A 21,714-nucleotide genomic window follows, 5' to 3' on the forward strand; every position below is an offset into this window, starting at 1 on the left:
TCAGTCGAAGCCTTGTACGCGGACTTTTCTTGACAGAGGGTTCCATCGGCTCCAGTCTGCTACCAACCAGGCAATCACCCGTGCATCCACGATCCCCTTCCAATCCTCCACAACTCCCTTCCATCATCCATCAGCACCACTAGCTGCGACCATCACCTCGCACAGACCACCCCAAATGGTCCTGAAATTCGGTCACCCGTCGGCCTCTCTGCTACAAGCACGCCCAAAAGTTACCCCTTTCGTCCCTCCTCCCCACCAATCTATCCAATCACCAAACCTGCTCAATATCAACATCGACACGTCGACGAATCAGCGCACGCAACTCGTACCTTTGAACATGGTGATTTTGCAACTCGATTATAAGCCCCCCCCCCCCCCTCTTTCTCTGCGCGGGCGAACTCACGAACGCACAGGCCCAGCAAAAGGTCCTGAGATCCGGGCACGCTTCGGTTGTTCTGATGGGTACGGCATGGAAGATTGCCCGTTTTGGTTTTTCCGATCGACCTGCGCAGGCAATGAGGGAGGCATTCCAGGCTCTTGTGGAGGCAGTTTGACGAGTCAGCGCCCGAGGCATGCATGCCAACTTTGGACACGGCGTGTTTGTTGGAAAAAATGATGGCGGTCGCGCCTGAACCCCCGGTACGTGCTCTCAAGAAGGGAGGGAGGGGTCTGCTCACTACTTGCCCCCTCTACATTTATCTCCCCGTGTGTGTGTGTGTGTGTGTGTGTGTGTGTGTGTGTGCAAGTTGCTGCCCCGCCCCCGCAATACCGCGTACGAAAGGGCTACGAGCGAGCTCGGCGGTCGCTGAGCGTTCGCTGAGCGCTCACTGAACACTCAGTGAACGTTCGGCACGGCTTGCTACGTTCGAAGTTGCTGGTTGCCGCGTGCTCATTGGGTGGATGGTGGGATAGAGTTTACTCTGGGTTCGGGGGGACGTGGTTGTGCGGGGGTGGGGGGAGTGATGGGTGGGTGTTAGAAGCAATGGTCGTGGCTTGGGTTGGAAGGTGCTGGATTTTTTGTTTCATTGCCTGAACAAGTTTTTGTGATGGTGGACAGGACGAGGGAGAGGGCAGCAAGAAGGTGACTGGAACTGTGTGGTGCTTTGACTGAGTTGACGGCGCACAAGTCGACCGTGATGACAGCCGCCAGTCGTTCGTGAGATCAGTTGCTGGTTCGATGTTTCTTTTCGCATTGCTGAGGAAACAAACAGCAGGACGGGACGGATGCAGCAGAAATTGAGAAAGAGAAGACTCCAGGTAAATTTCAAGTCATTAGAATTCGTTTCATGAGGTATTCAATATTTACAAACGTCTCCCAGAGTAGTGTGTCTCATGTGTAGACGACAGCGTGGAGAACGAACAAAGACAGATTCAGAAAAGGGAAAGCTGAGCTGAAAGAGAAAAGACAAGGTAGAAAAATAGACGTCCCGCGTTACTATGTCCCTCAGGGTGTTGTATTGTAGAGTTGGTATCAAAGTGTCAAGGCAGCGCTCGCGCGAGATCCTGAGATGAACATTTCTTCGACGTGCGCCGTGTGTCTGAATCTTGAAGTAAATCGTTTCTTTCCCCCTTCCCCGAGCGTGTGCTCATTTTACCGCAAAAGGACCAACGCATGCGGGTCCTCACTGACAGTCGCGGCTCCATCGTCCACGCAGGCGGCCATCGCCTCGACCATGGTGCGCAAGCTGCCAACCATGGCGGCGCGATGCTCAAACGCAAGCACAATGGCGCAGCGGATGTTGAGCGCGGCGAGCCACCTGCGCTCCCTCTCGTGGCGGCGGACACCAGGTCCACCCGCCGCATGTGAATTCGAGCCGGCGGCTGCAGCCGCCGCGCCCACCAGCGTGATCCAGTACAGCACGCCCGTCATGTCGCCCCAGCAGTCGCTGTAGGGGCAGTCTGATTGTTTGAGCGTGGTGACGAGCTGCGACAGGATGCCGTCGTAGTGGGCGGCGGCTGCGGACAGGGGCACCCGGTGGGCGAGTGAGTAGGCATACAGCTTGGCAGCTAGGCGTGTGGCTTCGTAGCGTTGGAGGAGGTGATGAGACGGCTTTTGTTGCGCCGACGACGCCGGCGAGGAGGGCGTTGGTGGCGAGCCGATGAGGTCAGACTGGGATAGGTTCTCTGCGTACGGCAGGGCTTGTATTTCTTTGAGAACCGCGCGTGGGTTGCCAGGGAAATCTAATGTCGAAGTCGTGGTAGGGAGGTACGCACAGTTTTCGGTCAGTTCGTGAAGCTTTTGGACCAAAGAGAGGAGCGGTCTGATGCAAGACTTGGAGCGAGACAGCGTAATGAAGCGACCACGAGGGCGGAAGAGCGGCGACTCAGGGATGACCGCACTATTGTCATAGACTTTGTGTTCGGGACGGTAGTAGAGAAACAAGGGATCGGGCTGGCTCTCGCGGAGAATCGCTGAAGTGTATGACATTCTGAGGCGACGTCAGGAGGGCATAGTTGGAAAAGAGGTAGAACATACGCGCAAGCCACGGATGCCAAATCCCCACCAACACCCAATCGATCTAAGCCCCCCCTCTCAATAATCAGCTCCCGAAGTCCATGCTCATGTCTCTTCAGCTCATCGTTGTCGGCGGTGACGACGCGACTGGCCAGCAATTGGCACACGCTCATGATGGTGCTGTCCCTTATTCTCGTCCAGCGATCGGCCATGGCAGCATTGATCAAGCGAATAGCTTCGGCGTTGACCAGATTTGACATGAAGCTAGGCTCCGCACGCTCTGCAATGGCATCCTGATGTGCGGTGGAGATTCCCAAAGTACTGAGGAAGGACTCGCGAGATCCAATCACTTGAGGCAGCCATGCTCGCGCCATGGCCTTTGTGCCAAAATAGTTGTGGCCTAGCACATTAGCGCAGTCCAAGTCCAACAACAGTCCAATACTCACAGTACCACTTGACCTGCTCGACATTGATGCGCGGGTCCGAAGGCTGCGGCAACGTGTAAAAGGGGTCGTATGGGGAAAAGACATTTGCAAGGGGAAAGATGGATTGATCATCAGGACGCAAAGAAGTGAAAGATCCCGGTTGCGCGGCCGTGAAAAGAGGATTCATACGCTGCCTGCCAAATTCTGGAGGCTGGACCAAGACCTGCTCGTCCACAGTATCGTCTAGTCTCTGCTCAATCGAGCGGGGAGCGGTCCTTGGACGCTTAGCATGGGAACGAGCCGGCACCGACCTCGTCGACTCGGGACTACTGCCCTCGGGCGTGCCCTCGCTACGCGGTGTACGGCTGGCCTGGGATGCTGTGGTAGAGCGCGGCCACTGATATTTGGCGAAAATGTCAAGAGCCTCGCGCTTGCTCATTGTCTCTGGATTGTTCGGGTTGCACGAGGAGTCGACGGAACGCACCGCTGGAGTCACGGTGTTGCTGGAACTGGCGGCACTGCCGCTGCTACCGCCCCTCGTCTTCCGGGGAGTGGATTTGGGAGTCTTTCTGGCATCTACAACGCCAAACATAACATGCGAGCGCACGCTCCGCATCAAGTCGCGGCCTTTGAATTCCTCGGGCTTGGTAGCTGTGACAAATTTGAAAACGGGGCCATCTTCAGTTGACGAGCGCGAAGAAGGCCTGCTGCTCTGGCGACTAATTGGAGCGTCGGGAAAGGCGTCTGGAGCGACGGGCGGAGACCAGTGTTGGAGCTCCATGGTGGTGGTACTGGACATATTCGGCTGCGGGGTCGTGGAATGGGCTTCAGGCAGGCCAGACATATAGCCTGGGATCCTAACTCGCGATGGCTGGATTCTGGGGGTGGCGGGCGGGGTGCCGTGATAGCAGAGCTGCGGTGTTTCTCATAGCTCTGCGGAGTGCAGTCGTGGAGGAGAGGAGAGCGAGGATTGCGATGGTGACTGGGAGACTGGATCAAGGTGGCGAATGCCAGTGACTATAAAGCAAAGCTTTGATGTAGTTGTGCGACGTGGACAGGCAAAAGTTGTCGGTGAGGTCAGTCGGTACCTGTCTGCAGCCACGTCTCCATGCGAGCAATCGGTGTGGAATTTGTGGGTGCATGGGTGCTGCTGCGCCTTTGAAGACGGCCACTCCGACCACTCAGGCTCAATGCCCTACCATTGCACCCTGTACAACCGCACTGCCCACTGCTCCAAAGCCCTACTCTCTACGGCCGCACCCGCACCGCCAGATTTGCTTCCTCGACCACAACCCTCGCTCCCCCTGGCCATTCATCACCGCTATTTTGCAGTTTATGATGGCTATTTTTTCTGTTTGACCCAAACGTTAGCCCTCTTCCATTTCGTCATAGTATCACTCCACTTTTGGGCCTGCGAAACGGCCGTCAGCTTTCCTCAGCCCTGCAGCAGGCGACTTGACTCGGTCCCTGTCAGAAACCACCAAAACGGCGCGAGAGAGCCACACGGCGGGAATTTCGAAAAATGTCCTTTCTTTGAGATCTTTCTCTATTCAATGATGCACTGCTGCTGCGCTGAGCACAAGTAAATCGTCGTCGTCGTCGTCGTCTTCGTCCGCAGCCGCGTCGGCGTCGTGCTCGCGGGCGTCTCCCACTTCTGCCTCGCGGCCTTGTCCTTCTTGCGCGGCCCCACCATTGGCTACCGCTGCCGTGGAACTCGTCCTGCTGCCCATGCTGCTGTTGGATCGGGCTCGAGGCGCTGCTGCCAGGTCGATCCCGCCTATGCCCATGCTCATGCCGATACCCACTGCTCCGCCATGGTTATTCTTGCGCCCCGGCTCGAACAAAAAACTGCTTTTTCCTCCTGAGCTTCCACTTCCATTCTTCAGCCCACTACCTTCCGCCGCTTCCCCTCCGTTGGTTCCAAGCTCCACCATCTCCAGCGCTTCCCGGAGCGTGGCCCCCGACTCGTCAAGGGCCACCAGAAAGCGCGCCAGCTCCTTGCACAGGTCCCAATCTTGCTCCCTTTTGGCACGCTCAAGGAGCCGAATTAGCTGCTGCGAGCTAGAGCTTAGTTCTTCAAACGTGTGCAACACCAGCAGGTATCCGCCTGCCGTCTTGAGCGAGCCGCGCTGCAGCGACTCCTCAAACAGCTCTTGCGGCGGTGGCAGGTGCGCAAACAGCGTCCGCCAAGATCGTAGTTCCGTCTTGCGCGTACACTGTACCACAATGTCGAGGTACTGTGGGAAAGACGACAGGAAGGACAGCACGCTTGGTAGCAGCGCCTGCTCGGGAGGGGGTGCATTATCGACTTCGTCATCCAGCACGTCGTGCAGAAGAATCTCCAGCGCGTGGGGGAAGTAGACCAGATGTTGATAGTAGTGTGACAAATGCAACGCTGCAGGGGAGTTGTACTGCGAAAGATGATGCCGCAGAAGCGGCGGGATGAAGAGGTGAGTCTGGACCTGTCAGCACGCACGCCTTGGTCGGCGGTCTGCAAACTTACCCTCGTCGCAAATCGAAAATAAGCAAAGTCAATGTCGCGTCTTTGCACCAGCTCTGACTCGACGCCAAACAAGATGCCCTTATTCAATAGCGGGGACAGAGGATAAAAGTCGACGGAGATGCTGACCGTGGCCGGCAAGTCTCTCCCAAGTTCGACACTCGCCGACACCAGGACATCTTGAGCGTCAATCCATAGCTTCATGTCTTGTCCGTCAAAATACCACAGCGAATCGCGGAGGTCGTGGCCCTGTAGGCTGTTGTGGGGCAGCCCTAACGAAGGGCTGGGCGGGAGGTAGTCATCATCCGACAGCTTGAATGACGGATGGTCGCGCATGAGCGCGTAGTACTCGACATTCTGAGCAATGATGCGCATCTCGTACTTGAGGACTCCGTCTTCGCTCGTCGTTGGCTGGAGCAGTACCAGTTTCCCGTCAACCAGGAACAGCACTGTCGCCACTGCAACGTCCTTGGAGGGATCTCCGTGGTCTAAAACCCATCAACGCATGCCCTGGACGTCCAACGCTGACCCATCTTACCTAGCTGGTCCTCGGGAAGAATCCAACTGAGCGCCCGCACACGCGGTGGCGCTCGGATGATGCCGTGGAGTGCAATCTGTCCGACCCGCACAATTCTCACTGCCGAGTTGGCGACGTTTATAATGTAATGGTAAAGAATATTCTCATAGGTGTAAACCAATAGAGAATCGTCGCCTGAAGGCGCGATTAGCACTATCGGAGCGGGCAAGCGCTCAACATGCATAATCTTGTTGTTGTCGAGCTCCTTTTCCCTAGAATAAATGCGAAGCTGCCGTGCATCAGACTTCGATACGGACAGGGATTGTTGGCCTGAATAAATCTCACCTCGTAGGAATTATTAGCCTCCACAGCCGCAATCAGTACATGCTGATGCCAGCACATGCCACCTCGGACACTAAACTCTTTCTCCATCAAGGGGTCGTCAAACGTCTTCCATCTGCCGCTGCTCACGCTGTAGTGGGCCAAGCCTCGACGCCCTGCCACCGCCACATATCGGCCATCCGGAGATATTACCGCGCTCCTGATGGGCCACTGGTCGACGAGGTAAACGTTGGGTACTTGGACATGGTGCCACAGGGAAACTTCTGCAGAAATGGCTGTCAAGTCGGGCATGTCGTAGCCGCGATAGATCATGAAGCCAGCGTTGGTCTGCAAGAGCGAGCGAGACACATTGGCGGAAGAAAAGCACCCGGCCACCGCACTGCGAGCCATTTCGAGGAGCCACAGCCGATTGTCGTGCTGGCCAAGAAGAATCATTTCGGAGCCTCCGCCGATCCAAACCCCGTCGTTCACACCAAGCAACCATCCCTCGTCGTTGGATTCAGACATGGGCCGTGTCGCCGTGAAGCTGCTTGCCCCTGGCTTGCCGTAGACGCTCCACATCATCCAACCCCGCTCGTACCCAGCAAAGAGACTGTATCCATCCGGCGAGTAGCTGAGGAAAGTCAACTGTCCCGAGGTCGCCGATGTGAGGCCAGTCTGGAGCTTGTGCGACAATGGGACGTTGCCGTCATAGTCTCGCACTGTGTGGACGTGGATTTCCCCGTTTGCGCAGCCAACCGCCAGGAGCGAGAACCGAGCATTGATCGCGGCCTTTACAGCGTGCGTTTCCTCGTTTGCCGGCTCATGGAAGCAGTATCCCTTAAATAGTCCCTTTAGCGCATCTGCCTGTGTCGTATTTGGTTTCGTCCGCTGGACCGCGTAGGCTCTGCCGTCGTTCATGACCCACGCATACAAGTTCATGGGTCGGTCGTATAAAATGTCAACCACTGCAGCCTTCTTCCCAAGCCATGGCATTTTGTAAAGTAGCTCTGTTCTTGTCTGCGTCCCACTGCTATCTGGCGCCCAGCGAATGCACTGCATGGCGGCAGGGTGCTCGGTGGCCACCACGAGCTCGTCATCCAGAGCCAGGGCCTTTGAGATCCCAGCGTCAACCTTGATGACCATCCTGAACCGAATGCTGATTTCCCGCGCTCCGCTGCCCTCTCCGGGCCCACTGAACTTGTCCGCATGCGAGGTGGTCCTGTTGCCCGTGATGCTCTGCCGGCGCGCGCGTCCATGGGCATTGGGGTCGAATTGGTGCTTGTAGGCGTGCGAATTGGGATCCGTCGCGAGGGTGTAGGTGATCAGGAAGCCGGAGGACGTCTGGATAACGACCACTCCCGAGTCAGGCCGGACGAGGAGCTCGACGTTGTGGCCATAGGTCTTGATGGAAGCGGGAGATCGCAGGACAGAAGCTAGTACTGCAGTCGGCTGGGCCTTTGTTAGCAAGAGCCGTAGCTTTCACAAGAGCGATTTACCTTGGTTTGCCAAATGGTGAGGGTCGAGCGCGTGATTGTCGCGAACACCTGGCCACCGCGAGACATGCGCAAGGCCACAATCTCGCCGTCAATGTTTCCTTCGACATCGCCGCTCCCTTGCAGTGTGCCGTTGGTGGACGCGCTCGCGCCCGACAGACGCTGCGCGGGCCCATTCTGCCCTTGTGTCACCGAGTCATCATTTGCGTTGCCGGGCGCGTGCCGCGGAGGGGACGATGAAGAATCCGGACGTGTCGAGGCCGGTGCCGTGTCGATGCCATCGTCGGTCGTAGTGCGGAGCTCTCGAGTGAGCTGGCGTTGGCTGGTAGCATAGACTCTGGGGCTCCCAATAGGCCAGTACATGGCTTTCTAGGTCGAGCAATGCCGGCATTTGGAAAGCTCCATCTCAGTCGGGTGTCGGGAGAGCTCAGAGGCCAGCGGGGATGACGTTCTCGAGAGGTAGGGTAAGGTGGTGCTTAGTCCTCGCGGCGTCGCAAGGCGGGCGATCCTCGCTCGGCGCTTTGCTCGTACCACTTCTGCCACTTGCTGTCGAATCCGTCACTCTGATTCCATTCCAGCAGTTGCCAGCTCCGTTCCAATGCGGAAGCCATGCGGAACTTTATTCACGAGGCTGATCAGACTGCTTTTGCATTCTTGGTTTAATTTGAGCTTTCGTCATTCGATACGTGGTAGTTTACAAGAGACCATGAGGTCAACTAGGACAAAACAAAGCGCAAACCGCAAGACGAGTCGCTTTTCAACGTGATAAAAGACCCCTTGAACGTGTTCGTCCCCATCGACTCCTCCTTCCCGACTAGAAGACGCCTTGACAAAATGCCAGAATCTGACCGTGCCCCAGCCACCATGTACCGCAACACCGAAAACACCACGAGGAGATATCTTACACACTAACGTTGCCCGAGTCATCGTCCATGACCAATCCATCATCCCACCCCCCGGCAGTCATGCCGTGGCCAAGGTCGCCTTCGCCAAGGCTGAGGCCTTCGCACTCACCACGCTCGACATACTCCTTGCCCTGATTCATATCGCGCCAAATGCGCTGGAAATACATGCGCAACGTTCGCAGGCCCCGAAGGTAGCCTCTGTCGACACCGGCAGGGTTGGATGGTGGACAGGGGACGTCTTCAGGAAGCTTGTCCTCTGCGGTGACGCAGTTTGCGAAGTCGACAATCTTCAACTTGATGCCAGATTTGTGCGACTTTTTGGCTCCCTCGGCCGTCTTTTGTCCATTCTGACCATCAGCTGCATGTCCATTTGCCGATTCTTTGGGAGCCACGTCGGTAACATCGGCATGATCGTACAACATGAGCAGACTGCTCGCGTAGAACCTGTAACCAGGCAGACCGCGAATCATGCGCTCAAGCTGTGCAATCTTGTCGAGTATTACCGGTATGTGCTTGGTCGCACTGGTGTACCCGTGGCCGTCGAAGAAGAAGCGGGTAAGTGCGTCTTGAAATTCCTTGCCCGCCTTCAAGTCGCGTCCGAAGTACTTGTCCTCAAAAATGTACGACTGCGTTTTGGCGTTCCACACTTGCATGCCACAGACGCGGACACCAAGCTGGCGCGACGTGGTCATCTGGCACTTGCGTCTCTGGGAGCGTTGCTTTTTCTCCGTGGCTTCGATGCCGTATTGGCGCGTGCCCATTTTGAGATCGAGAACGCAAGGCCGCGACATGCCTGCAGTGAGGTCTTCGAGCAGGATGAAGTGCTGGACACGCTCGTCGGACTGCATGGACTGCTTTGGGTTTTGAGGGCTCTCGGGAGGTAAGATGCGAGGAATTGCCACAGGAGCGGGGAGCATATCTAAGCTGCTCGAATCCTGGACGCCGTTCTTCGAGGGCGTCAACGCACCATTTGGGCCGTTGGGGGTCATCTTTTCCTCGTCCATGGTGAAGACGTCTTCCTCCCGGTCGCCTCCGTAGCCGTCTTCCTCATGATACTCGAGGTCTCCCTGAGTGTTGCTGTCGATCTCATGAATCCTCCGTCGGAGACCACCACCAGAGTGACGGCGTCGCGGCCTCTGTTGAATACTAGTCATGGCCTTCTCTTCGACGTCCTTGACCGAGTCCAGACCTTTCAGCTGCGGCAAAGAGGGGAATCGTTCGAGAGAGCGGCTTTCCCTGCCTTCGCCATCATACTGGTCTGGAAAGTGACGTTCGGTCTCGGCCAAAAGGGCCTGCTTGCGAGGATTTTCTTCGTCGTGTGAGCGCCTTGACATCACATCAGCACTACCTCTGCGATCTAAGGGACTGCCTCCGTTCAAGTCAGCTGGATTTAAACCGCGCTTGCTACCAGGCAAACTATGGTGGTTTCGGTCATGCCGAAAGTGATGGTGAATCGTCGGCGGTGTAAACACCTCCTTTAGCACCTGCTCACGCAGCCTGTTGTTCACGGTAGTAGCACCCCAGCTGATATTGTGCCTCAACTCGGGCCGGCTAGGACTAGTTCCGGAAGACGACTTGCCAGATCTCTGCGAGGCCTCCATGCTTAGCTGTCTCCGGTGCTGCTGAGAGAGAAGAGAAGCATCCCCGGTGTGTGGTCTTGGAGCGCTTGGGCGTGGAGGCAGGTGGAATAGATTTTCTGGAATGATATGCCTATTGTTCTCAAAGATCACTTGTGGCACCGGCAGTATCTGTTGCGAATGGCTTACAACCCGGGGTTGGTGGTCAGATACACCATTCGACTTCACTGGGGACTCAAGTTCAGATTGAACTGCCTCATATGCCTTATTGTGATGCTTTTCAGGCTCCTGCTCCTTGGAAGAGTCTTTGATAGCCTTCTTCTTCTTTGGCGCTTTCCGATACGTCACGTTCAGCACTCCAATGTACCTGCAATCAATTGTCAGCCAAAAATCAATACACTTGTCGGCACCATGTGGACAGCTGGGGGTCTTGTGCCCAAGTTTCAGCTTTCAACCCAGGCGCAGGGGACAAAGTTTTCTTACCTAGGCAAGAAATCCAGCAACTCGGGATGGTTTCGCTCCACCGTTTCATAAAACTCATTCTCCCTGTTGTTCAATTGCTTGCACACGGCACGTCTGGAGAAGCGGTAAACTGTCGAGTGGCCACCCACTTGGTGGTCGTATGGTTTGAGCTCGACTGCGCCGAGCGGAGCTGTCGGACGGCGGCGGTGGTGGTGATGGTGGGGTTTGGGCGTTGACGTCCCACTTTGCTTGTATGAATCTTGGGTTGGAGTCGTGCCCAACTCTTCGGTTGCGCTCTCGTTGCCGTAAGTTGATCGGACTGACTCGTAGCCAGATTCACATTCAGATTCGGAGAAAGAAACGGACTGCTCCGATTCCGAGACGAGAGTTTCGACTTTATCCGCTTCTGCTGGCTGTGGAGGGCGCTTGAGATCGCCATGGAGGTACTGCTCGTCGTCTTGCGTCTGCAGCGAAATCTGCACCTCATCCGGAGTTGGTGTTTCTTCCCTGTCCAAGCGGCTTGGGCCCCTCGAAGCAGGTTCTTCAAGGTTTGTTTCTTCTCTTGCAGGACTCAGAGCGTCGGGAGTACCTTTGGTTGGGGTCAACTGTCGGTGAGGAATGTAAAGCGCTGATGAAATATGCTCTTTCTCGGATTCATCATCCTCGTCAGTTGCGTTAGCCTTTTCTTCTTCAGAGCTTCTGGCGTCGCCAAAGTAGTCGCAAGGTTCCTGCCCGCTAGCATCCGCAATAGGCTTCACCGGCGAGTCCTTGGCGCGCTCTGATTCGGTGGCAGCAAGGCTTCGGGAAAACGAAGATCCTCTTTTTGAACCTGGCGTCAAATTGTGAAAGTTGCGAATTTCCTCGAGCAGGTTGATGGGTATCGGATGTTGATCGGGGCGAATGGATACGATGGAATCCGCGTCGAAGTCTTCCTCTGGAATGTCTTTCGGAGTTTTTCGAGGCGTTTGTGGGAGAGGTGATTTCCTTGGCGATGCCTGAGGTTCGGGACGGCTCTCTCTGACGGGCAAAAGTACTGCCGAGTCAAGTCCTTTTTCAGCTTTGGGAGTCGGAGGGAGCCCATCGTGAGGAGCTGATGGATCTCGCCCTTCGTTGGCAGCATCGGCCGCAGTACGGTCCTTTTCTCGCTTCTTCTGTTCTTGCGCGGCTTCATTTTCTTTGAATAACCCTAGATAATGACTTGCCTTGCGGCTCCGTGCAGCAGCGGCGGGCTCCGCCTTTGGAAGGGTGGCTTCAATCTTCTTGTCCACCCGCGTGCCGTTGGTGTCCTTTACGCTTTGATGTGCAGACATGCTTAATGCTGGCTTTCCCTCTCTCCACGACCGATATCGTACACGCTCGTCGTTCTCCCAGGGCTCTTGCTCCGCATGGTGTTCGCGAGATGTAGTGCGCGTTCTTTTAAGGCTGTCGACTGTATCTGTGGTGGTCGAGTGATCTTGTTGAGGTACTGGCGCAAACCGGGCGTCCAGAAATTTGCTAATCAGAGCCTCCTTCGACTGCCTTCGTTGTGACTCAGGCTGTGGACTCTGGGCATTATGGTTGAATTTATGAAGCTCGTCAGCGAAGGCGGCGCAGTCGGGTGGTGTCGTTGGGGTTGCGCGCGAAGGGGTGTAGAGGTGGTGGGATTGGCGGAGGAGAGGAGGGTCAACAAGCTTCCTGATGGGGGAGACCTGTGCCATGTCCTGCGAGGAGGGTTGGCTTTGAGGAGGATCTTGCGGGCTGTCTGGATCGAAGCGCGGTTGTAGATTTGGCGAGTCGGCGGGACTGTCCGTGGTAACGTAGTTTGTAGCAAAGATGCTGTCTCGCTCCGACAGCTGAGGGCCGGCGGAGGGATAGAGGGCCTCGAGGGACAGCGGAGCGGTCCTTGAGCGGCCCGTTTGGGAGAGCTTCTTGGGAATCACGACGGCATCGGGGTCGCGGGGAGGAGGCGACGGCGAGGGCGGCGGCGAGACATGTTGAAGGTCCCGGGGATTTGTGTTTGACCTCACCGGGATGGAAGGTGAGGTATTATCCGAAGCAGGAGGAACGGAGGACATGGAGCGTACATTGGTCAGACTTGACGGGCTCGTGGCTGGATTGGTTGGCTGACGTGGTGGCTCGGAGAGTTGTAGGAGTGTCGGGGAGTGAAGAAGTTGGCTTTCCTTGGGGCGATGGCTGCGCAGCGCACGGGTGCAAGGGCGCGCCGGGGCAGCCGATAAGGCTCGACTGGGGATCAGCCACTCACGACCAAAGCACGCACAGAAGAGGGAGGGTTGCAGCGCCAGGTGGGTGGTTGCTTGGGCAGCGTGCAGTTGAGCGAGTGGAGGGAGGAATAGTGTGCACTGCAGCAGAGAAGTAAAGTGTGGAGGGACCGAGGGCAAAAAGAGGCCAAGCCCATGGACAATTCCTAAATGACTCGGTCCTGGCTGCCTCTCAGATCGTCCCGCGCCCACGGCCACTGTTGCACCGCTCAGAGCGCGTGGCCGGCTCACGTTTGCTTCGTTTCATGATGCTCACCGACTGCTGCATCTCTGATGGCTGATGGCGTGCCTGGATGACGACCTTTGTGATGGCCTCCAATGGCTGCCGGCGCCGCAAGAACGTGGTGAGAAGCAAGGGCCCCGTGGTTCTCCATAACCTCAAAGTTCTCAGTCTATGTACCTGAGCGACTTGACTTGGGCTCCAACATGGACAGGGCTGACCAAAAGCCCCCTTATACGCCGCTAGTTCGACGCCTCCAGGAACCTCTGTTTCGACGTCGTCCAAAAAAAGCAATATCTCAAGTTTCACCTCGAAAAAGTTGCAATTGCCAGTGGCAGCGTCGCCTCATGCACGCGATTCCAGACAGGCTCGCTATTCGCTGCCGCCGAGGACTTTTTGACGACGGCCATATGCAGTGCAGTCTTGTCCATGACGACACAACTGCCTACCAAGTCGACTGCCCGCCACTGACGAAGACTGCTGTATAGAAATGGTCATGCTCAACAGGCACAGCCGACAGCCCAGCGGTTGACTGAGGTTAGCCACGGACCATGTCCGTCATCAGCCCACTTGAACCCGCAGGCGAAGGCGATCCTTGTTCCCTGCAACTGCAGCGCTTTCAGCCGTCTTCGCTACGCCCTCGCTTCAGCACCCTCAGCTGCGAACTCTTCCACATTCACGACAATCCTTTGATGCGCTTTGGTGTTGTTAGCGACGTAGGCTATCGCTGATCCACAGATAAGACTGACGATTGACCGCCGACCTGGAGCATTCGAATGATCGTCAATCGCAGTTATCTAGCATCTTCTACCTTGATGGTCTCATTGACCACTGTCGACTCCCATTACTAACAAAATGGTTTTTGCGAGTCAGTCAAACGCGGGGTCCCGCAGAGTCATCTGATAGGTCGGCACTTTTTTGATAGCCACCTCAGCTTCATCAGATGGTCGCACGACACTCCAGCACACTTTTAGAATGGTAGCAAACAGCGGTCAATTGCTCTCCACGACAGCCGATTGATTCTCCATCGGAAGATCCATCGCGAGGTCATCGGCCATATGACGACGGCTCAAAGTCAATTCCATTTTGGAGCTGCAGGAATATGGCCCGTCTGCCGCGTTTGGCTACCGATACATCGGCGCCTACCTAATCCGATAACCATCTAGGAACCTCACCACTTCTGAGTCACCTCAGCGCCTCTGCTCTTAGATAACCATTACTCGCCTCGTCCAATCGACCTCGAGTCCACCTCACCGCTCAATTCGCTTTCACCATGCCCAAGTTCTACGACTCCATCAGCGATGATCTCAAGACTTGGCTGCTCTCGCAGCCCATCTTCTTTGTTGCATCGGCGCCTCTGACGGGGGCGCATATCAATCTCTCTCCCAAGGGCCTCACTTCGCAGTCGCTGGCGGTTCTGGGCCCCAACCAAGTAGCCTACCTGGACGCGACGGGATCCGGCTGCGAGACGATATCGCACATTTACGAAAATGGGCGCGTGACGCTCATGGCGTGCAGTTTTGGACGGGTGCCGCGCATCATGCGGTTGTTTTGCACTGGGCGGGTGATAGAAAAGGGCGCGCAGGACGACTATGAAGCGTGGTTGAAGCGGACTGGCATCAAGCACGGCGTGGATGCGTGTAGAGCCGTCATTGTGCTGGACGTGTTCAAGGTAAGTCAAGTGTGGCCGACTGCCATTGGACCGCGTCGTCGAAATACACAGGAGCTGTGAGACAAGAGCTATATCGATCTACCGAAGGGGATCTACAGAGAATGGGGGGCGGCGAATCACGAGAACCACACCTTTTTTGCTGTTGTAGCTGGATTTCCTTGCCTACTTGCACCCGACTAATGCACCCTCCCCACCCCTTAGGTGCAAACCTCCTGCGGCTACGGCGTCCCCATCGTCAACTCCAGCAGCACCAGCTCTCCGCCGCGTCCTTCGTCTCCGTCCAACGCCGCAGATCCCGAAGCCCAATCCCAACCCCCACACCCCCACGACGCCTTCACGGAGCGCCCGACGCTGAACAACTTTGCCCGCAAGCTCGCGGCCAAGAACCCCAACGCCACCCTCAACTACCAAGTCGAGAACAACGTGCGCAGTCTGGACGGCTGCCCCGGACTGCGCACGGCGCGCGCGGCAAAGGGAGAGTGGGTCGGCTTGGGCGAGTCCAGGGCGAGGGCGAGGCGCGTGATTGGGGCTCAGTGGGAGGGCGTGCTGGTGGGTTTGATCGTTGCAGTGCTGGCTGTTGCGCTGCTGTCGTGGTTGGGATGGGTGAGGATTGAAGTTGTCTGAGTAAGGCATTTGGACAGTCGGCGACAGCTGGTATTGGAGAGTATCCGTTTGGAGCTGTGGTTGTCTCAAAAAGCACATACATGGTCATATTTGGCAGACGAAAGAGAAGGAGCCCAGAGCCACATTAAGTATTTACAAGTTTTCAATTTGTTCATTCAGATCTGCAATTGGGGAAATCAGATTTTTTCTTTCATTTGTTTTGCTCCTTGTCTTGGGTTTTCCAAATTTCAAGCTCCAATTTCCTCCATCATCTAGAATCAGGACTTGAGCATTCCCACATCAGCTCAACGCCTTGCAACACGTCGACACTTTTGAGAGAATCCATCTGTCAACGTCTACTCGGTCGCCATGTCAGAGTCTTTTGCCGCGATCCATCATTGTAACATTTGGACAAGGACTTGATCGTCATTTCCTAATGAGACGGTCGGCTTTTGATGATGAAAGCTGCTCGCACTGCTGCACCTTTGCAGTCTTCACAAGCTGGAACAGTCGAGCAGGTTGCTGCGAGTCAGCAGTGAAAGAGCAAGCCGAAGAAGGGCGCACGTCATTTCCGGCATCTTGTGCACCACAGCTTCTCTAGAGAGTGTTTTTTCTTCTTCAGTCTCCTGGTTTCTCATGGCCTGGGTTTATTCCATTGCCCTCTGTGCGATCCCTCGTCTGTGTCGGGCTTCTTTGCCTGTAGCTAAGCAGCAGTCAGTCCATCCATCCATCCATCCATCCAACATGTAACCCATCTGAATCCACGTCTCTCCCTCTCTCACACCGCACCCGCAAACAGCACAGCCGCTCACCCGCCCACCCACGACCAGAACAACCGCTCCGCTCCGCACCCCATCCCACCTCCACTTCCACCTCCACCCGACGCAATCCAATCCAACCCCAATTAGATTGCCAGGGTCAGCAGGAAGCAAACCATGGAAGACTCCCCTTCCCTCCCCCAAATGAGCGGAGAGCGGCGAGTGGCTTGTGGCTTTGTGGCTTTGTGGCTTTGTGGCTTTGTGGCGTTTCGACAGGGCGAGAAGCAGCGGCTGAAGAGAATGGAAGGATTAAAAGAAGGGGGGGCGCAGCGCAGGGCAGGGCCCGATGGACGACGGTGACGGTCCGTCAAGCCACTTAGCGCACTTGTGGAGGATTGCTTGCGGTGGGCGAGGGTGTGTGTCTTGCGCCATTGCGCTAGGTGGTGGGTGGGTGGGTGGGTGCTTGGGGCGGACAATGGCTAGTGGATGGATGGTTGCGGGTGTAAAAGGGTTGGTGACTTGGTGATTTGGTGACATCGTGGATCGTCGTGGATGATGGGGGGAAGAGTGACATGGTTGTGGTGGTGATGATGGTTGTTGCTGTGTAAACAAGATTTGATCGACATCAACAATGGCAAAGGCTCAGGCTAACGGGTAGGTGGGTTGTGACTTGTGAGGAGAAAGTGGGTCGGCAGTGCAGTGTGCAGGCATGGATTCAGAAATCCTTCTGTGACTTCATGGGTCAACAGCTGGTACATGGAGAGGGAAGGAGGACTTTGGAATAGGCACCCGAACGTGAATGCGCAAGTCCAAAGAAACAACAGAGTAATCCAAGGTTGGTGTTTTTGAGTAGAGAAACACCTTGGACTTGTTTAGTCTGAAAACGCGCATCAACCATCTTCAAGCAAAGTGATAGACGTTCGAACTGGCTCACTCACTTGCATCGCGCGTTTGAAAAGGTCAGTCGCAATTGCGTGCGTACATGAATTCAATCAGTCAACATCAGTCCTTTCACTGTCCCAGTCAATCCGATCGATCCACCATTTGAAGTTTTTTTTTTGTCCGTCGCCTCGCTCCCTCTCTCGCAGTGCAGAGTAGAGCATCCAAAGTTGTCCACGCCTCTATTCGCACGCAAGCAAGCCAAACCAAACAATCCGCAATCATGTGCCCCGAACAAACCAATCCAAGGCACCGCAAACCCACCGAGCCAATCGAGAAAAAATCATGAAAAAAGCCAAACAATCAGAAAAACGCCGTCTTGATGAATCGATGTTGTGCGACAGGAAAGATCAAACGCCGGTTTGTGATGCTGCTGCTGCTGTCGCTGGCCACGGCGCAGAGAGTAGTCTAAAAGATGATGATGCTTGTGGTGTGGCGTAGCCCCAGTCGAGATTCGGCTGGGGACTGCTTGGTGTGATGAGCCATTCTTGTTGGTCCTTATATGTATGTATATGCATTTGTGGGTGGTACGATGATGGCAACCGATTTGGATGGAAGGCATCGCTCGTCTTCGTCGTTCGTCGTCAACACAGAGGGGCTTGTTTTGTTTTTGTTCAGGAAAAAGAGGGCAGGGACACCGAGAAAGACAGCAACCCAAGACAAAAAGCCGTTCGGCCACCCAACATGATGAATTGCAGCAAGCAGCCAAAAACAGAAAATAGAGATTATGTGCAGGTCGTAGGGCCGCGCCAAGAGGGTTGTGTGGTTGTGTGGTGTCTATAACATTGCAATCATTAAACCTGCTCGACAAAGTTGGATGTCCGTGAGCTGGCTGAGCCTTGTCGCTTCTTTTGCAGCTTCTTCGGCTGCGGCGCCGACTCGTGCTGGGGCACCTGGGGGAAGGTGCCGGGCTTGAGAATCTCGAATCCTGAGTTCACTTTGCGCAGGACTTGGTTGTTTTGGGCATCTTGTGCGTCTTCCATGTCGTACTCGTCATCGTCGAGGTTTGGCCGACGGGGCTGGTAAGACTCAAGTAGCGGCAGACCTTGCTGAGTGGCATTCTCGGGATGGCTGTCACGAGTAGGGCTCGCAAGGTTGATTTCGGACGGCGACATGAAAGGGTTCGCATCATATCCAGAGGGAAGAGGAGGCAGAGGCTCAGAGTCAGGGATCGATGGTGGACCGGAAGATGTGGCGTAGCGAGCGTTGGAGACGTCGATCGAGTAGTTGCTATACCCAGATTGACTGGTTTTCCGGCGCTCGCGACGTGCAAGGGAACCCGTCTCGGCAACGTGGGACATGCGATGGCTCTGCAACAGGCGCAAGTCGGCACGAGGGTCTTTTGGGTTGGGAGATGTCCGAATGTGTTCCGGGGAGGTGCTCAGGTAGCTATCATCGGTGTAGCTCTGTTGGTTGCGGTAGTGGTCAAAAGTAGCTGTAGATGCGCGAGGTTGATCGATGTCTTCAAAATAAGCTTCATCAGTAAGCTGCCAAGGCATTCCGCGCCGCTGTTTCAACTTACCACCACGTTCGCTAGCGGTCGACCTCGTCTCGTAATTATCCGCCTCATTTTTCAAAACAGTCTGGCTGTACCGAGAGTAGGCCGTCGGAGGAGGACGGTGCTGGCGCGCCTTGCCTGCACTGATCGAATCGGGAGGCGAGTTGTCCCTGGGGTAGTCATTGGGCAGACGTTCAGCAGACACAGCGCGGTCGAAAGCCGACGGGCGCGAAGAGGAGGCGACGCTCGAAGGACCAGCAGAGTGAGGAATTTCGTAAGAGACGGATCTGATGTTGACGACTGGAGGCTCGGGATGTGCCTTTTCGAAAACAGAGCTCGTGGGACTTCTGTTGGCAGGCGTGTTCGCTCCCGAAACCCAAATACCCTCGATCTCGATACCGCTCTGGATGGCCTTGATGCCGAATGGAATCTCATCGTCGGCCTCCTTTTTCCCACGCATCCCGGACTCGACCATTTGCGGCTCTTGCCCAGACCTGGCGCCAGGGGTGGTGGCGGCAGTGAGCTTCTTCATCTTGCGGTAGGTGTATGCCACCTTGACATAGCCGGCGGAAATTGTCACGACCTATCAACGTTAGCAGGTAAATCCAGGATGCCAGGAGCCGAAGAGGTCGTACGATTGCCGTGGCCAGGACCTAGGAGAGGACAGTGTTAGCAGTCGGAACGGGTACCACGCAACGGGAAGGGCCGCGACTCACAAAGGTCATTTGCTCCCACAAGGGCCAGTCTACGAAAAAGGTTTTGCCCATTGTTGTGGGATGGAGCGATCACGCTCAATGAAAAGGTGATCGAGCAGAGAGAAGTGTGCGAGGGAGGGAGGGTAAGGCAGGTGGATGAGCAAAAGAGTGGTCGGATGGCTAAATGAAGTACTGAAGACTAGGGTAAAGGACCGGCAGCCGAGCCCAGGCAGAGATGGAAGAGGCGACGACCTAATATGGGTACTGGGCGGCGAGAGGTTTGGGATTTGGGCTTGGCAGCAAAAACGTGCTTGACCCGCGGCCTCTTAAGGCAAGAGCTTCTGGAAAGCCACCCGGGGCTGGCTCGTAAAGTGCTTGGCAGTCCGGACTGGGTGGACCAGGAACAGGAACTAGAGGATTTGAGGCTGAAAAAGGCGGCGCGGACGGAGAGGTTAAGGGCCAGGCCGGGACGGAGCACAGAGCAAGCACCAGAGCAGGGCCAGCCAGAAGGAGGGGGAGGAAGAACAGAAAATGACGTGCAGAGACGACAAGCAGACGCTCAAGGAGAGGTCGAGTGGCAATCAAAAGAGAACGTGTCTCCTGTCACGGTGGTTCGGTTGCATGGGCTGCAAAATTACATACGACCTGGCGCCAGACGAGGGCGCGTCGGATTGGCGGTACAGCAGAATAAACGCCGTAATCACGCACACGAAGTCCTGGACCGGGATTGCTGCAGCACCATCCAATACATGCGACAGCGGGCGCTGGCTCAGAGGGAATGCGGAGAGCGCCTGTGGACGCGCCGGCCTGCCGATTTTCCTACTCTCCTCCCGCGGGCTGGCCCACGAGGAAGAGCCATCGCTGGGCGGCGAGGCGTCGAGAGGCGTCGTTGGCGTTTGGCGTGCCTGTTGGGTTGGGTTGGAGGGTTGAGTTGTTGATGTCGTGGGACGTCCGTCTTTTGGTGTCACTACCTGGGCCCCCACAGTCGGTGCGTCGCCGGACTGGAGCCCTGGTTTGATCTGCGTTTCTGGCCTCTGCGCAAATGTTTCTCTTCTCCTGTTCGCCTCCAGCTTTCACCTATTTTCATCACCTCTGACTGCCTCACCGCCCTGCACGATGCCCTTGTCCATGCCCGTCCCCCATGCAGCCCGCTAATTTTAGGAAACCCTCTCTGATCTCTCACTGCAGCTCGGCTGGCCCCTCACGCTATTCCCAATTGTCACCTGGTCACTCCTCCATCATGGCCCTGATCCCGACCACGGCCATGTGCGCCATCTTCAAGCGACATGGCCGCATGCAGTCGTGGTTCCATTGCAGACTTTTCTCTCTCTTCCCAGCTGCCAAAGTTGGCATTCTGGCTGCGGTCCATGCCTTGCCGTATTTTGCCTCGCGTCAGCGCCAAGTGCCGTCCCAGTGTTACAAATACTCCCGAAATACCGTTGCTTTATTGTCGGGGCCCATCAGCTAACTACCAGAACTTCCCGAGGGCTGGACCGGCACGCCCGCCAGGACACTCTAATTGTCGCCAAAGTCCACCTCACGTCTCGACTTGCCGCAGGCCTCTCCAGATCATCTTTCATCCGGGGGCCACAATTCAATGAATTCCGGGAAAACGAGCCTCACGTCTGCCATCTCACCACTTCTGCAGTGTCATGGTGCTTGGATCGGCAAGGCAGCTTACTTGCAGCAAAGACACTCAGCCTTATTCCACGGTTTAGGCACGAGTCCTTGATCTGTTCCCGAGAATCCCGAACGTGGAGTGGTGGCATTGCAAGAGAGAGAACGAGGCGCACAATGAAATTGTCCTGCTGAGTCCTTCGTTGGTCCCCTCTTTTTCCGTTTTCGGCCACTTTTTATCTCAGGGTGCGCCCCTCGCGACCTACTCACTCCCTTCATCGACCCTCAGCAAGGAGGCGCGCGTTCCAGTCTCAGTCTCTTGCAGCCGGGTACCTTGCAGTCCAGATGGGGTATTCGCAGGAATGCTGCTGTCGTCAAAAAGCTTGTCGTGCTCGATACCTTGCTTTTCGGCAAGAGACAAGGTTCCCTGGAGTTTCATGCCCCGACTGACCATGAAGAGCGAGACATGCAACATATACAGGCTTGCTATCGAATACACGATGCCACAAGCTGGCCGCTAGACATGCAGAGGGCTCCAATGAGGGCGCTGGCGTGTGGCATGCAACGACATTATCCCACGCAAACAACGTGCTATCGTCGACGTGTCTTTGCGGTCATGGCTGAGACGCCCTGTTGACGTCGTTGTCCAAGTCGTTGAGATCAAAAGGGCAGAAAGGTAGGAGTGGAGTGTCGTCCGATTTGTGCTTGCACAGACGGACGGGACTCGGTGCGTTTGTGCTCGCCGTCGGTTTCGCGTCCTCAGGGACCCGATATGACGACAGAGGAATGGCAGCGG

The 21,714-nt window shown here is 55.9% G+C and overlaps 6 protein-coding genes across 6 annotated transcripts; 2 read left to right on the top strand and 4 right to left on the bottom strand.

The window, feature by feature from the left end:
- Positions 1-1,392: 1,392 nt before the first annotated feature.
- BKA78DRAFT_113778 (uncharacterized protein) lies at positions 1,393-3,152 on the bottom strand. The gene is made up of 2 exons (XM_066882310.1): positions 2,477-3,152; positions 1,393-2,429 (listed from the first exon to the last, which is right to left on the bottom strand). Exons 1-2 carry the CDS (start codon positions 3,010-3,012, stop codon positions 1,592-1,594), a joined length of 1,374 nt encoding a protein of 457 aa, XP_066745251.1. The 5' UTR covers positions 3,013-3,152; the 3' UTR covers positions 1,393-1,591.
- A 1,278-nt stretch (positions 3,153-4,430) lies between these two features.
- On the bottom strand, positions 4,431-8,077 carry BKA78DRAFT_250429 (RIC1-domain-containing protein; the record flags this gene model as incomplete). The annotated part of the gene is made up of 5 exons (XM_066884570.1): positions 4,431-5,336; positions 5,384-5,868; positions 5,919-6,186; positions 6,243-7,670; positions 7,718-8,077. 5 exons carry the CDS (start codon positions 8,075-8,077, stop codon positions 4,431-4,433), a joined length of 3,447 nt encoding a protein of 1,148 aa, XP_066745252.1.
- A 284-nt stretch (positions 8,078-8,361) lies between these two features.
- Positions 8,362-13,016, bottom strand: BKA78DRAFT_311166 (uncharacterized protein). Its single transcript, XM_066888186.1, has 2 exons — positions 10,680-13,016; positions 8,362-10,563 (listed from the first exon to the last, which is right to left on the bottom strand). Exons 1-2 carry the CDS (start codon positions 12,710-12,712, stop codon positions 8,616-8,618), a joined length of 3,981 nt encoding a protein of 1,326 aa, XP_066745253.1. The 5' UTR covers positions 12,713-13,016; the 3' UTR covers positions 8,362-8,615.
- A 972-nt stretch (positions 13,017-13,988) lies between these two features.
- On the top strand, positions 13,989-15,679 carry BKA78DRAFT_113849 (uncharacterized protein). The gene is made up of 2 exons (XM_066882311.1): positions 13,989-14,808; positions 15,010-15,679. The coding sequence occupies exons 1-2, from the start codon at positions 14,410-14,412 to the stop codon at positions 15,430-15,432; spliced, it is 822 nt and encodes a 273-aa protein (XP_066745254.1). The 5' UTR covers positions 13,989-14,409; the 3' UTR covers positions 15,433-15,679.
- Positions 15,680-17,902: 2,223 nt separating this feature from the next.
- Positions 17,903-19,373, bottom strand: BKA78DRAFT_351807 (uncharacterized protein; the record flags this gene model as incomplete). Its single annotated transcript, XM_066891241.1, has 4 exons — positions 17,903-18,582; positions 18,631-19,189; positions 19,242-19,259; positions 19,323-19,373. The coding sequence occupies 4 exons, from the start codon at positions 19,371-19,373 to the stop codon at positions 17,903-17,905; spliced, it is 1,308 nt and encodes a 435-aa protein (XP_066745255.1).
- Positions 19,198-20,304, top strand: BKA78DRAFT_113872 (uncharacterized protein). Its single transcript, XM_066882312.1, has one exon. It carries the CDS (start codon positions 19,559-19,561, stop codon positions 20,237-20,239), a length of 681 nt encoding a protein of 226 aa, XP_066745256.1. The 5' UTR covers positions 19,198-19,558; the 3' UTR covers positions 20,240-20,304.
- Positions 20,305-21,714: the final 1,410 nt, after the last annotated feature.

Source organism: Phyllosticta capitalensis (genome assembly GCF_038381095.1).
Source record: "Phyllosticta capitalensis strain CBS 128856 chromosome Unknown BKA78scaffold_4, whole genome shotgun sequence".
Lineage (NCBI taxonomy): Eukaryota > Fungi > Ascomycota > Dothideomycetes > Botryosphaeriales > Phyllostictaceae > Phyllosticta > Phyllosticta capitalensis.

Excerpts from the sequence above, each read along its gene's own strand:
- BKA78DRAFT_113778 (XM_066882310.1), bottom strand. The coding sequence starts at position 3,012 with ATGATCAATCCATCTTTCCCCTTGCAAATGTCTTTTCCCCATACGACC. Across the intron at positions 2,430-2,476 it reads TTGGCATCCGTGGCTTGCGC|AATGTCATACACTTCAGCGA; the intron begins GTATGTTCTACC and ends ACGTCGCCTCAG.
- BKA78DRAFT_311166 (XM_066888186.1), bottom strand. The coding sequence starts at position 12,712 with ATGTCCTCCGTTCCTCCTGCTTCGGATAATACCTCACCTTCCATCCCG. Across the intron at positions 10,564-10,679 it reads TTGCTGGATTTCTTGCCTAG|GTACATTGGAGTGCTGAACG; the intron begins GTAAGAAAACTT and ends AATTGATTGCAG.
- BKA78DRAFT_113872 (XM_066882312.1), top strand. The coding sequence starts at position 19,559 with ATGGGTACTGGGCGGCGAGAGGTTTGGGATTTGGGCTTGGCAGCAAAA.
- BKA78DRAFT_113849 (XM_066882311.1), top strand. The coding sequence starts at position 14,410 with ATGCCCAAGTTCTACGACTCCATCAGCGATGATCTCAAGACTTGGCTG. Across the intron at positions 14,809-15,009 it reads TTGTGCTGGACGTGTTCAAG|GTGCAAACCTCCTGCGGCTA; the intron begins GTAAGTCAAGTG and ends CCCACCCCTTAG.